We start from the raw sequence: 16,315 nt of genomic DNA, 5'->3' as shown, positions 1-16,315 counted from the left end.
GTGCCGGCGAGGGCCAGCCAAGCCGCCGGCGAGCTCGAGCTCGCCATGGCCGGCGAGGCCCGGATCTCGCCCGGATCCGGGCGAGCTCGAGCTCGAGCTCGCCGGCCATGGCGAGCTCGGCCCTCGCCGGTGCCGGCGAGGGCCGGCCTCTCCGCCGGTCGGGGCCGAGCTCGCCATGGCCGGCGAGCTTGGCCGGCGAGGCCCATGCGAGGCTAGCCCACCTGCGCGTCGGCGAGGTCGATCGACGGCCATGGCCAGGCCACTGGACCTCGCCCCATGGCCGGCGATCGGCCAAACCAGTGACGAAGGGAAATTTTTTTTTTAATAACACCAACAAATACAAATCCAGCGATGAATAATTTTGCGACGAACCGTTTTCGTCGCCAATTATTCATGAAATTAGCCACGACACTTACCGGCGAAAAAGCTTTACCGAGATTGATTTGCGCGTGCACCGATAAGTAATTCGAGAGAAATGAAAGAGAGAGATGGAGAGAGAACAGCGAGGGGATAAGAGGAATCAGTCGACAGAGAGAAATTGGGGGTCGGGACGGATATCAAAAAAATCATTTTTCGTGTCGCAAATTTGCCACGAATAAAATTCGTTGGAAATTTCCGACGAAAATTTTTTCGTCGCCAAAATTCGTCGGAAATTTCCGACGAAACAATTTTCGTTGGAAATTTGCAACGAAATGTCCCACGAAAAATAAAATCGTCGGAAATTTCCGACGAAAAATATTTCGTTGGAAAATTTCGTCGGAGATTTGCGACGAAAAATTTTCCGACGAAATATTTTTCGTCGGAAATTTCCGACGAAGCACTTTTCGTTGGAAATTTCCGACGATTTTATTTTTCGTTGGAAATGTCGTTGCAAATTTCCAACGAAAATTTTTTCGTCGGAAATTTTCGTCGGAAAAACCCGGTTTTTTTGTAGTGGTTATACAGATAGAATTTAACCAATGTGTCCTGAAAATGCAGTGCTCATTGACACGGACGAATCTTAAAGCCAAGTGAATCTCTCATGCCGATGTCTTTCCTCGCCGCAACTTGGCTCAATTGGACAAGATAGCGTAACAAGAATGGTACAATTAATGTCTCCTCGAACATGAGCTTCCGAATTCAAATTCCATCGATCATGGTTAAATTAGAAGTGGTCGTCAAGGTACGAAATCTAACTTAGAGCCGAAGCTCGCCTCCCCGAATCATCAACTGGATCAAACCTCTTCAATTAGTATCACATAAATTGATCGTTTGCATGTACTTGATGGATCGGGACCGTGAATGCAATGGAGCATTTGGATGGATCGATGTGTTCCTATGCGTAATGGTAATCGTCGGATCTGCTTCAAGATGAGGATGTATATGTTCTTATATTTCTAGAATTGGGCTTGTGAGTGCTCATGCAGAACGATTAACCATAATGTGTAGCATTGGGTCGTAATTTACGCAAAGTTCTTTGGCCACTATTATATCTTTTACTCGTCACTAATTTGCAACAACCGTCTAAGGATAATTCACTTTCGAACCCTTTCAGATAGATTATTTGTGTTATTGCAACTAAATCGACATGAACCGATACGATAACGAAGATCATCCTCTTCCACATTCACTTTTTGGGAACAGCGACGTACGTATTGCATCCTCTTCAGTTTCATCGCTAACCATTCATGTGGTCTCAAAAGCACAAACAATGAAATCTATCCCAAACTGTCCCTCTTTCGATAGTAATAAATAGGGAAAATGACACCGATGATCCTTAAACTTTTACCCAATGTAAGATATTTTTTTTGAACTTTTAACCCGTTCAACATAATTCTTGAACTATTGATAAATGTTTAATGCAATCCTTCCATTTGCTCAAATACAAATAAAACGTTATTTGATGATGTGGATTAATATATGTTGAGTTGGAATTTTACAATTGATATGTCAACATGTTCGTCATTTTATCTATCTACTTTATAAAAAGGAAAACAAATTAGAACGTTAACATGTCTATTGACATTTGATGACGTTGATTATTATATCCTCATTTGAAATGAATATCTCACATTAAAAATCCATGTATAACTTATTTTTTTGTTCCAACATCCAAACTTAACGGTTTGGAAGTCACATTAGCATATTTTGTCAACTTTAATTAATAGAAGGATGACATTAAATATTTTCATATAGTCTAGAAACTAAATCGAACATTTACCAATTCATGAACTACATTGAATAAATTAAAAAGTCAAAAGAAGACATTATACATTAAATAAAGTTAATGGATTATTTGTGCCTTTTTTCATAATAAATACCATTGTTTCTTGTACATGATCTTGCAATTGCGTAAGGTGCATATTCATACATCATTATTTCATCATCTTTTGCTAAAATATGCGTCACAGCTCACATCATATTTCTAAGCATCATTGGAGGTGGAGTCAGAGTGAACCATAGCTCTTCGTGAGATATTCAAAATCAAACAAAAAGGTCTTTAAGAGATTTCAATATGTATTGAATTTTGAAGCCATTTCAAATTTTCTGAAACGTTTTTTTAGACATTATGATAATTATGTGTATGTTTGGTATAAAAAATGTTTCATTTTAATAATAAAAGTAAATCTATAGATGCGTTTATAAATATTTTCGACTGAAATTAAGGAAAACCAATTTTACTTTCCCAATTATAGACTAAACATGAAAAAGAGAAGATCTTGCTCTCAAAATTTCGACCAAAACAACATCAAATGATCTTGCACAAACGGGCTTTTCGGGTCCACAAGGAAAGAAACTGTAATTTCTGAACGGTTCAGTCAGCCCGGCCCGAACTTACAAACATGGGGCGATGCATCCAGTCATTTTTGCCCCTTTTTACAGCGAAAAGAAAGTTACTTTATTGTTGTAAAAAGTTAAAAAAGTATTGACTACACTTTGGAAATTATGAAAAACTTCTCCATAAATATATCTCACCAAAACAATATTTATATGTTTCGAAAAACTTCCGAGTGTTTCGAGTTATATAAAAATCAAATTACTTGGGCCGCATCGAAAATTTGAAAAGTAAAAATCATTTCGAATAGAAACCCATTCGGAAGTTTGGATGCAATATACATGGTTTTTAGGAAGAGGGATTTTTAGTTTTGTAAAATTAAAGGTTGATTGTGTGATTATCACCGTTGATATAAAGTGATTGGCATTGGTGGATTAAGTTTTATCTAACTTTTTAGACATGGTACGATGAAAGCGTATCGAATGTTTGGCAACGGGAACAATTGATCGGCTAATTTGGTGATGTCACGTAAAGTTATGAAATCAATCAACAGAGAAGTAGTGAGTGTGTGTGACTACTTACTTGGACGTTATGTGTTGCCGTGGCTGCCGTGCATGCTATGCAACAAGAGGCGGATGTGGCTGTTATGCAGTCCACTCGACAACAGAGGAGGCTGACGTGGTTGTGGACATGACAAACAATGTTGAGGATCGATGCTGAAAATGGTTAGTAGTAATTGGTACAAAAAAAGGGCAAAAGTACACCACAAATGCCATAACTTGTGTACGGCGATCACTTTGGTGCCATAACTTTTTTTCGGATCACTTTGGTGCCAAGTTGGAGGAAAATCGATCACTTTAGTGACTCCGGCCAAAAAGCTGACATGGCATTTATATTAAAAAAAAAATGGTCTGACTTGTACACGGTGGAAATTACGTGGTTTTTTTTTCGAATTTTTTAAATTTTAGAAAAATAATAATAATTAAAATAATTAAAAAAAAACAAAAGGTGTTGCGGCGGCGGCGGGAGCCCTCGCCAGGCTGCTCTGCATCTTCCACCACCATGGGAAGGCCGGCGGTGGTGGGCACGGTGGTCGGCGAGGTCGGCGGCCCTTGGCGGGCCGGCGACCCTCGCCTCGCCGGTGAGGGCGGATCCGCGAGCGAGACCTCGCCGTCGCTGGGTCGCGACAGCGAGCCCGCCTCGCCTCGGCGGCGGCGCGGCCTCGCCCGGCCATTGGCGGCGAGACCTCGCCGTCGCGACCCGGGCGACAGCGAGGTCTCGCCTCGCCGGATCCGGCCCTCGCCGGGCGAGGTCGCCGGGGTCGGCGAGGTTGTCGGGCCGGCCGGCGCCGGCGACCCTCGCCAGACCCCTTGCGCCCACCACCGCCATAGGCCCTTCCGCGGTGGTGGCTTCAAAGCGATAGCGGCGGCGAGGGCTCCTTCGCCGCTGCTGCAGGGTTTTTTTTTTACTTTTTTTAAATTAATTAATTATAATATAATATTTTAAAAAAATACACGTCAGCGGGCTAAACGGCGTCGTTTTTGGTTTTTAATGCTGACTGGACCTCTCCGGCGAGCCGTGTCAGCGCCACATCGGATTTCCGGCGAGTCACGTCAGCATTGGCACTAAAGTGATCGATTTTCAAAAAAGTTGGCACCAAAGTGATCCGAAAAAAAATTATGGCACCAAAGTGATCGCCGTACACAAGTTATGGCACTTGTGGTGTACTTTTGCCCAAAAAAAAGAATAGCACGAGAAACAAGATGTACAATGTGTATTCGGTGCTAGCTCTATTATCAAGAAAAGAAATATGCGAAAAAGAGAATTGTGTAAAATCTATATTTTTTTTGTGTTTTTATAATGAATTATAGATGAGTTTTATTATAGGCCTTATTAGATGACATAGATAGTTAATTAGGATCAATGAAGGATATGCACAAGCAAAAGGAAATATGGAGAATTTGTTAGCTATATGCACAATCACGAGAGATATGAAAAATCAATGGAAATATCCTAATTATTTCTAAGTTTATATGCTCTTTATATGTATGTGGTTTCCTTTCATCTATAAATTTAAACTTTTGGATTTGACATGTTAACAGATAGGGGTTCCAAGATGGGTAGGTTACAGACCTGGAAGATATAATCTACCTTGTCGGGATAGGTTCCTAGTTTTTGGAACTTGGAACCTACTTGTAGACCTTGGAACTGACTCTCTCACTTCGGTCAAGTTTCAGAGTCTACCGAGGAACCGACCCATTCCTCTTTTTATTTCATTTTTTTATCCCTTGAAAGTGTTGCTCGAGACTTCGATTTTTTAGTTAAACAATGCAATTGCCTCTAAAAAATCTGTGTTTGTTGGAATCGGAGGAATAGGGCTCGAGTGTCTTCGATTCTTCTTGTATGGTCGAGCGACCGATCTACAAGAGGCTCATGAGCTTCAAATAGTTGATTCGCGTCAAGAAAATATGAAGAAGTAACGAGAGGCAAAAGCGGTAACAACAAGAATACGAGATGCAAGGTAAAACTAAAAGGTGAGAGTTAGGGTTTCTCGATTCGATCCAGTTTGGTTCCGCACCCATAATCAGGAATCGGGTAAGTAATAGCTGACTCCAAATTTAGGGAACCGGGTCAGAACCAGTATGGTAGGGTCGGGTAAGGTCGGTCTAGTGTGGTTTTTGGGTCTATCTTGGAGCGGTGCTCACCCTTGAGTACTCTCATTTATTTCATGTGTGCGATCCTCCATTTCTCAAATTCTATGTGCCGTTCCTAATCTAGCTTGTGCGTAAGAGAGGCCGTTAAACATCCTACATTGCTTGTCTACGGTGTGAGGTATCTATATGCTCTTCATTTGTATGAGGTTTCCTTTATCTATAAATTCGAGTTTTTGAATTGAACATTCTAACAAAATTGATGAACTTAATCTTAAGTGAGATGACGGGTCTGTCGAAGATTCTCTTGTAACCTCATAAAGACACGATAAGATTCCATCTGCATCTGCAAGTGGGTGGTGTCCCTCCAATTTTGCACAATCCCACAGGGTGTGAAAAGACTTGACTCCTTGTCAATAGCGTGGGCACCGGAGAGAAAGTACCCACAAAGCTTCCTTAGTGTTGGTGTTGGTGTGGGGGCAAGATTCGTCCTCCCAAAGGACCACTTTAATCCGAATTGACGTTTTACCTAAAAAACGAGACGATAACAAGGTCCAACATGCTTCGTGGGTGTGTGACGTTGTTCTAGTGTTGGTTCTTCATACGATGTCCACGATCTCATTGACGTGACAAAGGGCCGATAGACTAATCAGAGATTTGGGTGCGTTTGTTTCGAGAAAATTAAATGATTTTTCTAAAAATGATTGTTTGAGCCGGTTACAAAAATGAATGAACAAGAGATATTTTTATCGTCTATGATAATATTTTTGATTAGTGATTATTTTTAGAAAAATATTATGAGGCTAGTAGATTAGCATAACAAATTTAGGAAACCCAAGTCGGCCTAGTTGCCCTTTGCTACCACGTGCAATCATTGCTAATTCATTTTTCTTGCAAGATCTCTGGACAAAGCAAGAAGGCTTAGCTGGCTTTGGTCAATTACTCCGTTCGAAAGAAAAAAAAACAAATTTTCTATTTTTTATCCTTATACTTTCGGAATTTCTCTAATCGATTCTCTTTTACTTTTAATTTATCTAGTCAAATTTTTTTACTTTGATAAATTTCCAAATCTACTCGCCTAACATCAAATTCGGCCAAATTCAACTGATATGGCTGTTGGGCGATGACAAAATATTATGAGGATAGAATGTGTGAACGTCGGACATTTACGGATAAATTTAGCCAGTATAGAGAATGTGACATGGATGGTGACAAAAAAAAAAGGATTGTGACGTGGATAAAATTTAGCCAATGCAGATGCTTGTATTGGAAAAAAATTATCCACATGACAAGACAACGGCTTTCCGACATCCACGCTGGTTGAATTTGGCTAAATTTAGTGCCGGAAGGACCTGATGAGAAAATTGAAGACAAACCAAAAGTAGAGGAATTTGATTAGAAAAAGAGTTGAAATATAGGGCCGGAAAGTAAATTTTTTTCCTTTGAAAGGAGTTAGGCTGATTGAATAATCAAAGTAGAGGTTTAGAAATGTATAAAGCCGTTTAAAGTCGCTCGCTCTGTTAGTAAAACGCTCGTGTTTTTACGGAAATAGACCTACATACGTGATTTTCAATAAATTTTCTGTCTCCTGCATCTTGGCTAAACACGCATAAAATATTCGTTCTTTCGGAGTAAATCAAATTATATACATATAAAACATATGTCTTATTATATTCAGTTAAAGACCTTTCGAGCTTGTATGAATTGACTTTTACTTTTTATTTAGTTCGAATCTTGCGGCTCATGCACTTTGATATTCAAATCTTGACACGGGAATTCAATTTTAATTTTCGTAATCATATGAAATTCAAATGTATTTTAAACTTTGAAAGGCAAGTTAAAGCTAGTTTTTGCTTTTCTTTAAGTGTAAACAAAACTGCTCGACGATACAATTAATGTCCTTTTTTTTTTTGGACAAAACAATTAATGTCTTTTGCCAGGTCAATTAATTGTGTAACAATCATAGAGCTATAATTTACATGCCCACAATAGGATAACTTTTTTTATTGTGATTTCTCATAGATAACACAAGCTGATAACAACATTCAATTATCAGATACGGTGTTTCCCGTAAAGTAGTGTAATTGAAAATTTGAAACGGTCCTTTTATAATATATATAAACTCTTTTTGTTCATAGTACATCCGATTAAATCCAGACAACATCATTTTATGATCCCGTCATAATAAATCTGAAATTCTTTTTATGTACGTTAAAGAGAATGATGGTACTGTATTGTCCACATCCCAAACCGAATAATTTCAATTCCATTTATCGATTAAATATCCCCACTTTCCAAATAACCAAAAGAAGATGTACCTACTTTTTACTCGAGACACAAATATATCACCACTTTCCAAACCGACAAAGGTTGGTCTGTCGAGGCCAGCGAGGTCGGCCTTGCCAGATATCGGTAAGGGGACCTCACCCCTGCGAGGCGACTCTCACCGGATTCGGCGAGGGCGAGCCTCGCTGGCTCTCCCTTGTGACTGGTCGTTGGCCTCCTTGATAGCCGGCGATTGGAGGAAGAAGAATATGAAAAAAAAGAGGAAAAAAAAAGAGGTTATAAAAAATTAATTAAAAATTATTCACGTTAGCACTGGCGGTACCACGTGAGATGACCGTCGTTTACGTTAGTGATTTCCGATTAAAATTGGTCAAATGAACTCAATTGACAAAATGTAAAAAGTTTTAGGACTTAATTGACAAAATTGAAAGACTTTTGACTGAATTGACAAATTTACGATAGATTAAGAACTTTTTAGATAATTTTTCCCTATCAATTTGGGGCCGCACGTATTTTCTTTTTCTCGTTGGAAGGTATGAGTCCTTTGATTTACAAGACTCGAATAGGGACGTCAATCATCGATTCGCCAGAAGCGACGTCGTTCCGACTTGCGAAAGCGCACATGCTTCCGCATCGTTGGCCACGTCGGATACAAACACGTTCGTAACGACAAAATAATAATAATAATAATAATAAATCCTCTTTTATTAAGGTTAAAAGTCGCTGCATTATTTGCGGACGCGAAAATGTCGGGCGATGTTTGTCCTCCGGCACATCATTTTGGTTTGAGCTTTCAATTCATCTTGTACAGCCGGGAGACCAGTATATAGGAGGCTCGTGAGCTTTCATTGGTTGATTCGTGCCGAGGAAATGCGGAGAAGTGGGCAAAGCAGAGTAGAGATCGAGAAAGAGAAACGAGAGGCGTAGGAAATAACAATAAGAATACAAGATGCAAGGTAAAACTAAAAAGGATAGAATTAGAGTTTCTTGGTGTGGTCCGATCTGGTTTTGGACCCAAGACCGGAAACTGGACCGGTAATAGCCGGTTTTAGGGTCTACCTTGGGCCGGCGCTCGCCTCTACCAACAAGTATCGAAGTCAAGTTTTACCCCGATTTATTTCACGCGTGCAGCCTCCATCCCTCAAATTCCATGTGCAGTTTCTAGTCGACAAAGACTCGACTTCCTTTTGTCAATAACGTCGAAGAGAAAAGTAACCATAAGCGTCCTTAGCTTTGGTGCTGGTGTGGGGGCAAGATTCGTCCTCCCAAGGGACCATGAATCCCAATCGACACTTTACCTAAATGCGCGAGCTTCATTATAATTATCAAAATGTCTTATGCCGCTTTGATAAATGAAATTTATAAGCTCTTTATATATATATTGATGAATTATGAAAAAATTAAGTTACTAATGACATCAAAATTTGGAAACCCAAGTGGGCTTGGTCCCCTCGACGTCGGTATCATGTGGAGCCGCATGACAAGAATCCCTTGCTTCCACATGCAATCTAAATCTTTCTTTAAGTCAATTGGTAAAAAATAAAACATATAAAAACGAAGCTCAACGTGCCAATCATTGCTAATTTATTAATCTTAGCCTAATTTTATTATCCTTGCAACGAGACACTTGGCTCAGCTGGCTCTGGTCAGTGACTCCCTTAAAAAACAGGATTAATATCACGAAAAAAAAGGATTAATATCACGAAAAACCTAAACTGTCGTATCTGTGACAAATTTATCCCGAACTAATTTTTTGATCACAAAAAACTCCAAACTGGTACACTTGTGATAATTTTACCCCGACCTAATTTTTTGACTGCAAAAAAGCCCAAACTGGTACACCTGTGACAATTTTACTCGAAACTAATTTTTTGACCACTAAAAACTCCAAACTGGTACATTTGTGGCAAATTTATCATCTGTTGGTGTCTGTTAAATTAGATTAATATCACGAAAAATCACAAATTGATAAACTTGTGACAAATAGATGGGTAAAACCTCAAATTAGTATACTCGTCAATTACAACGTGTCATCAAACTTAGCAATTTAACAGTAAAATTTAACGGAAACTAACAGAGGGTAAATTTGTCACAGGTGTACCAGTTTGGAGTTTTTGGTGGTCAAAAAATTAGTTCGGGATAAAATTGTCACAAGTATACCAGTTTAGGGTTTTTTATGGTCAAAAAAATAGTTCGGAATAAAATTGTCACATGTGTATCAGTTTGGGGTTTTTCGTGGTAAAAAAAATGATTTGGGGTATATTTATCATAGATGTACCAGTTTGGAGTTTTTTGTGGTATTAACCCCAAAAAAAAGGAGAAGAAACTTGTGATTTCACGCTTTTTCTAATCAAGTCTATATGTCATTTGATTTGTCTATCACATCCTCCCACTTCGTTAAGTTTTCCAATCAAGTCCCTCCGACGCGAAATTTGACTGAACTCAACTGGCGTGGGTGTCGAATGACGTTGAAAGTATCATGCGGGATAAAAGACGGATTTGTGTGGAAATTTTTCGCGATGAAGACAATGTCGAAACATGGCGTGGATAAAATTTAGCCAATATGGACGCCCGCATTGGAAAAACTATATTCATGTTACGCGACAAAAGAAGCCTTGGGTGTGACCGGATTTAGTGTACGAGGGACTTGATTAAGAAATTTGTGAATATATAAGGGTTTGATTAGCCAAATTAAAAGTACGACGATCTGATTAAAAAAAGCGCGAAAATACTGGCACGGAAGTAGAATTTTTTTTTCCCCTTAAAAAGGAGTTGGCTGGTTGAACAATCAAAGTAGAGGTTTAGAATTGGTTTTGTCTTTGTTCTTTCCTTCCGGCCATAGAACATAAAAGCTTGTAACTTGAATCCAATTCTCAAGCAATTGCAGAATTCGAAAATATAGAACCCTTATTCGTTATATTTGAAATGTATAGAAAGCCATTTAAAGATGCATAAGTTAATTATTCGATTACGTTTGTATGTAACTCGCTCTGTCGGTAAGTTACTCGTATTTTTTTATGCAATATAGCCTTATGTACGTGATTTTCAATTAAACTTCCGTTTCTCGCTTGTTTGCTAAACATAGAGAGGAACATTTGTCCTTTTGGAGTATACCAAAATTATACAAGTATAAAGCACCAGCCGTATTATATTTAGGCAAAGATATATTGAGCCCATTTGGATAGACTTTTACATTTTATTTAATTTGAATCTAGCGGCTTAGGCACTATGATGTTCAAATGTTGACACGTAATTCGTTTTATTTAATCATTATCGTTTGAAATTTGAAATTTTTTTTAAATTTTGAAGGGAAGCAAACGCTTGTTTTTGCTTTCACTTGAGCGTGAACAAGCATGATGATGAATGTCGTTTCCCGAAACATTTATAAGGTAACATGCGTAGAGAGCTATAATTCAAATGCACCCAATATTATTATTTTTTGTTTCATATTCACACAAATAAAATTGCATTCTTGTGATTTCACATCAGATGTCACGAGCCAGCAACAATACCTATTATCAGACATGGGTTTTCTATAAAACAATGTAATTTACATAGTCCTGTTATAATATATAAACATTTTTTTATTTATAATTTAATTGATGTAAAATCATGATAATATCATTTTATGATTTTATTGCCGTAATGCCGAACTATTCTTTTTTTTGTAAGTACTTTAAAGAGAACCACGATACGTGCCCTTCTGCATCCCAAGATGTATGATTATTAAATGTCCCACTTTCCAAATAACCAAAAACGATGTACGAATTGTTACTCGATACTGGGGATGATCTGTTTCCGGATAGTCTGGTTCCCATCCGAAAATAGGGAACCGGACTATCTAGTCCTTGAACTAGACCGAACCGGACCGGACCGATTGGTCCGGTTCTCGGGTGAGTAAATGGAACCGGTAGCTCCCTCCACCATCGCCACTGGCGGAGCACCTCTCGTGCTTCCAAGCCGAGCCACTCCTTCTGGTGTTGCTCGTGGTCGTCCTACTCATTGCTCGTCCAGATTTGGCATTGTCCATGGCTCGTGAGGCAGCTCGTCCACAGATTTGGCGAGTCTGGACAATGGAGGAGTAGCCCAGCTTGGACGAGTCGCTGGTCCAACTCTAGAGTTATGCCTCCAGATCTGGCCTGCGAACTTCCAGATGGCGGGTCGTCCATGGTCGGCCATGAGTGACAACGGAGAGGGCTCGGCTTGGACGTGTGAGCCTGAACGACTACACTGGCGACTCCATATGTGGAGTCTGCAAAATTCCAGATTTGGAGCTGGCGACGGCACTCCTCCATGACCGCAAGCGACGACGGAGATTATGGAAGGTGTAGTAGCTCGGCTTGGACGAGCGAGACCAACAATGACCATGGACAAAACAAATTTCCCTGGGCAACGAAGCGAAGAAGCTAACTCTCTAGGCGAGGAGGCACAATGAGAGTAGCGAGTAGGGTTTTTTCTAGAACATTTTAGAGAACTAAGAAAATATTTTTCATTTATTCATTTTTGCAAGCGATATAAGCGATTACCTATCGCTCATGAACCGAGAACTTGGTCCAATCTAAATGTTAGGCCGTCGAATGGTCACGTGATCAGCACGTGACATCTCTTTCCTGTTTTAAGGTAAAACGTTGGTGCAATTATTTGTGGGGGGCGTTACGATGTCGGGTCATGTTTGTGCCGCGGGACGTCACCTTGTCCTCTATCATCCATCCATCCATCCGTCCTCCGTACCGCGGAACTCGAGAAGAAGAAGAAGAGGGAGAAAAATATCTTCGCGACGAGCCCCCTCCTCCTCTCTCTCTCTCTCTCTAGCTAGCTGATGATTCTCCTCCGCAGCGGCGGATGGAGGCCAGAAGAACCGCCAACGACTCGTCGGTACGTCGCGACCCCCCACGCCCCCGCGCGCTGCGGCGCGGCGGCGGACGGACGGGCGGGCTCCGATCGGAGCTCCGGTTCCGGGAAACCTGGAAACGACTCCCGTTTCCGCTTCGTCGGTGATGCCGTTTTTCTTCCGGTCGACGAGCGTGTGCTTTTTCGCGGGCGGTGGTTTAATCCTCCGTGTTTTCTTCTTCTTCTTCTTCTTCTTTTTTTGGGCGCAGAGATCGAGCTCCCTGACGATCGGCGAGCGGATCTGCGCCGCGTGCATACCGCTCGTGTCCATAGTGGAGATTCTCGCCTTCGGCGTCGGCAGCTGCTGCGAGAACCGGCCGAGGCGCAAGAAGCGCCGCTACCGGTTCGGCGATGTCAATCGCCTCGCCAGGGAGACGAGATGTGAGTGCTTTTTCTTTTATTACCGTGCTGCTGCTGCCGCTGCTGTTGTTTAAAGCTGGACGGAGAGAATTCGGTGTGAATGAATACTTGTACAGTTGTACCCTCTTCGTTCTAATAAATGAAGGAATGCTATTAGAGCATGCGGAGGAGCAGGATGATCAGTTGAATTTTGCTGGAAATTCGAAATTTTTTTGTTTGTTGAGCAGTCCTGAAAATGAGAGTCGATTATGTCTTTAGGCTTCGCCGATTTGGTTGGTTTGGGTCGCTTGGAACGCTTATGGCGTATTTTTTTGGTCATCGGAGGTTTAGGAGAGGATCTTCACTTTTGTTTTCTGATTTGACTTCGTGGGTTTGCAGTCACGAGCAATGAAGTCGAAGCGCTGTTCGAGCTGTACAAGAAATTGAGCAGTTCAATTATTGACGACGGCCTAATTCACAAGGTAGTTTGAACGGAATCCAAATCACATACCAGTTGGTTGACGGTAAATTTCCTCTGTTACGTGGTTGATATTTACTTTGATGTGCCAGTAGCTGGTGATTCATCTTAATACTTGGTAAGGTTAGGCAGTTGGATATATGCTCATTTCCACCGAGTATGTTGTGTCGAATACCAAGCGGAATATTGTGAGAAACTGGCTGAGCTTGCCAGCTACGTAGCTGGTGATGGGATCTGGTCTTGCCTTGGTCACTTAATGACTGTCTTCATGCAGGAAGAGCTTCAATTGGCGCTACTCCGCACTCCTACGGGAGAGAATCTTTTCCTAGATCGGGTAAAGCATCTCCTTCATCTGTACATTGCTCCGTATAATTTTTCACACAAGATGGATCGATTGATTTCTTCATGGATTATGGCAATGTAAGGACATCTGGTTGATAATCTGATAGCATTTTTGGGTCCATACTTTGGGGGGACAGGGGCATGTTACACATTGATCACGTGAGGAAAGTTTCTGTCTTGTTCCATTTCATCTCTGAGATCTGCACATCTCATTAAAATCGGATGGGTGAATTATGTGTATGCCTCTGTAGCTCCGGGAGATTTTCTGTTGTGTGTTCTGAAAATCCCTTAAATAACAATGTGGAGGGACAGTCACTTGTTTTGGCCAAATACTTATTTGGTTCCTCCCTGGTGTTTTATTCTTTTCCAAAAGTCAGAAGAGCCATTTGATTGAACAATATAACGCTGCTGACTCCTTTGTGAAGAATGCTAATGCAAATTGTTTCTTCATGTTCTTGTGGATATGTAACGAATTAGTATATAGAAAATGCCGTGTGTCTAAGAGACATCTTGCATTATCTTCAGGCTCGGCACCTCTCTCTCTCTCTCTCTCTCTCTCTCTCTCTCTCTCTCTCTCTCTCTCTCATGTGGTTGGTTTCTAAGGGAACCCATGCTTTTCTTTGTTTTAGATTTGTGGTGGAACTGCACTGTGATGGCTTCATTCGCAAATGGTTTCATAATAATTTGCTGATAACTTCACTTTTATGCTTTTGCATTTAGGTTTTTGATCTGTTCGACGAGAAGAAAAATGGTGTCATAGAATTTGAAGAATTTGTCCGTGCTCTCAGTGTCTTCCATCCCTATGCCCCTGTAGAAGAGAAAATAAGCTGTAAGGCTTGGGAATTGTTTGCCGAATCAATTTAGTGCAGGTGGATTGTTATTTTTCTGATGAACGGTCCTTTTATTGCAGTTGCATTCAGGCTGTATGATCTACGGCAGACTGGGTACATTGAGCGAGAGGAAGTGAGTTTTCTGTGCAAATTATCAAATTTTGATGTTAAGAGAATCCACTAGAACGCTCACTAGCTTATGCGAATGTCAGGTTAGGCAAATGGTTCTTGCCATTTTGATGGAATCTGACATGAGACTATCAGATGAACTTCTTGATGCTATACTTGATCGGGTAAGTGCAGGGTCTAAAAATTTGTTCCCTCTTTTGTGTAGTATAATTCTTAGAGCAATATGAGGTACAGTAAAATTGGTCTACAAAGTTGGTGTACCGAGTGATGTGAGGCGTGGGCGGACATTCAAATAAGGGGTCATCTTCAACAGCCAATAACACGATAACATATTACTTGGTATACCATATCGTAAAATCATTTCTCTATATATTATTGGTGTTCATGCCCTTTGCAGACATTTGCAGATGCAGATGCGGACAAGGATGGTAAGATCAATAAGGAAGAGTGGAAAGCCTTCGTACTTCGAAACCCTTCTCTGTTGAAAAATATGACTCTTCCTTACCTGAAGTATGCAATCCCTTACTTTCAATCCGTACGAGTTCATGCTATCTCAATTAAGAACCCCTTTCATCACATCCTTTTCACAATAAAGAATTAAAACTAATTGCATTTACCATTCTAATTGATCTGTAAGAACTTACTCTGGAATATACCATTGTGTATGACTCTCAGGGACATCACCACTGTATTCCCAAGTTTTATTTTCAACACTGAGGTTGAAGAGTAAAGTGTTTACCACACATTATCTTGCACATCCGACAATTTCAACGGGGTAGAGCTCCGATGAGAATTTCATGTCGAACTAGGCTCGAGAAGAACTCTTGTCAGACTCGCATTTTCTGCAGAGTTTGCTGGACACTGGGGGACATATGTACCAGGGTTTGAGGTGAAGCAGGCTGTGATGGCAACTTAAGAAAGGCAGTCGCTGATGAATTGCTGACTTCTAGGGAGCATCTTTTGCCATTTTCTCAACTTGTCCAGTTGAATAGCAGACAGTTGGATCGGGGCTCGGCAGGACTGGCAAATTGGAGGTTTCCGAAAGTAAAGACTACCATGACTTTTGGAGGTGGACCGACAAATGGAGCTTCTGCTTCTATTTCAGAAGCGAAGTAAGGATTATTTTTGCATGTTTTGTTACTTGCAATCAAGAAGAGACTTCTGGGAGGGGCGGTAGCGAACGTGGTGTTTGAATGCCGCAGATTGATCTATTTTTGGAAGTGTTTTGAAGAGAAAATTAGGACTCTCTCACTGGGGTTTTACCTTTTTCACCAAATGGCTGTTTTCTAGACAGGTTTGCCTTTTGTATCTCCCTTTGGAGGGTAGGTTTTTTGGCATCCCCTGAAGGCTTCGGTGCACGGTACTGCCGTGAGTCTTGTTAACAAGAACTCGAAACACTTGTTTAGTATGGTTAACTTGGGTGTGTTTGTTTGAGGTAAAGTGATTTTCTGGAACCGTTTTTCGGATTTTCACCTGTTTGGTTCACGGAAAATGATTAGCCAATTGAAAATACTTTCCGGTCAAGGAAAATTTTTATGTATAAAATTAGGAAAGTGAATTTTCTAATCTAAGAAGGTGAAAACACTTTCAGGAATTGCTTATCTTGATTTTGTTA

General features: G+C 40.7%; 1 protein-coding gene across 3 annotated transcripts; it reads left to right on the top strand.

Annotated features, from left to right (window-relative positions):
- The first annotated feature begins 12,407 nt into the window (after positions 1–12,407).
- Positions 12,408–16,154, top strand: LOC115674376 (calcineurin B-like protein 10). Of its 3 annotated transcripts, none has more exons than XM_030596752.2 (9): positions 12,408–12,567; positions 12,792–12,963; positions 13,321–13,403; positions 13,674–13,733; positions 14,462–14,570; positions 14,652–14,704; positions 14,784–14,864; positions 15,098–15,210; positions 15,376–16,154. In XM_030596752.2, the coding sequence occupies exons 1-9, from the start codon at positions 12,535–12,537 to the stop codon at positions 15,428–15,430; spliced, it is 759 nt and encodes a 252-aa protein (XP_030452612.1). In that variant the 5' UTR covers positions 12,408–12,534; the 3' UTR covers positions 15,431–16,154. The 3 variants fall into 3 exon arrangements, with proteins under 3 accessions (XP_030452612.1, XP_056166983.1, XP_056166984.1); XM_056311008.1 differs by having other exon boundaries at positions 15,098–15,235; XM_056311009.1 differs by lacking the exons at positions 14,784–14,864; positions 15,376–16,154 and having other exon boundaries at positions 14,652–14,783; positions 14,906–15,154.
- The last annotated feature ends 161 nt before the right edge of the window (positions 16,155–16,315 follow it).

This window comes from Syzygium oleosum, unplaced genomic scaffold, assembly GCF_021117445.2.
Source record: "Syzygium oleosum isolate NSW1041296 unplaced genomic scaffold, Sole_v2.1 Sole_v2.04, whole genome shotgun sequence".
Classification (NCBI taxonomy): Eukaryota; Viridiplantae; Streptophyta; class Magnoliopsida; order Myrtales; family Myrtaceae; genus Syzygium; species Syzygium oleosum.
The sequence above is the reverse complement of the archived record's forward strand: the minus strand, read 5'-3'. Positions and strand labels throughout refer to the sequence as shown.

Excerpts from the sequence above, each read along its gene's own strand:
- LOC115674376 (XM_056311008.1), top strand. The coding sequence starts at position 12,535 with ATGGAGGCCAGAAGAACCGCCAACGACTCGTCG. Across the intron at positions 12,964-13,320 it reads CCTCGCCAGGGAGACGAGAT|TCACGAGCAATGAAGTCGAA; the intron begins GTGAGTGCTTTT and ends GTGGGTTTGCAG. Across the intron at positions 14,571-14,651 it reads TGTAGAAGAGAAAATAAGCT|TTGCATTCAGGCTGTATGAT; the intron begins GTAAGGCTTGGG and ends CTTTTATTGCAG.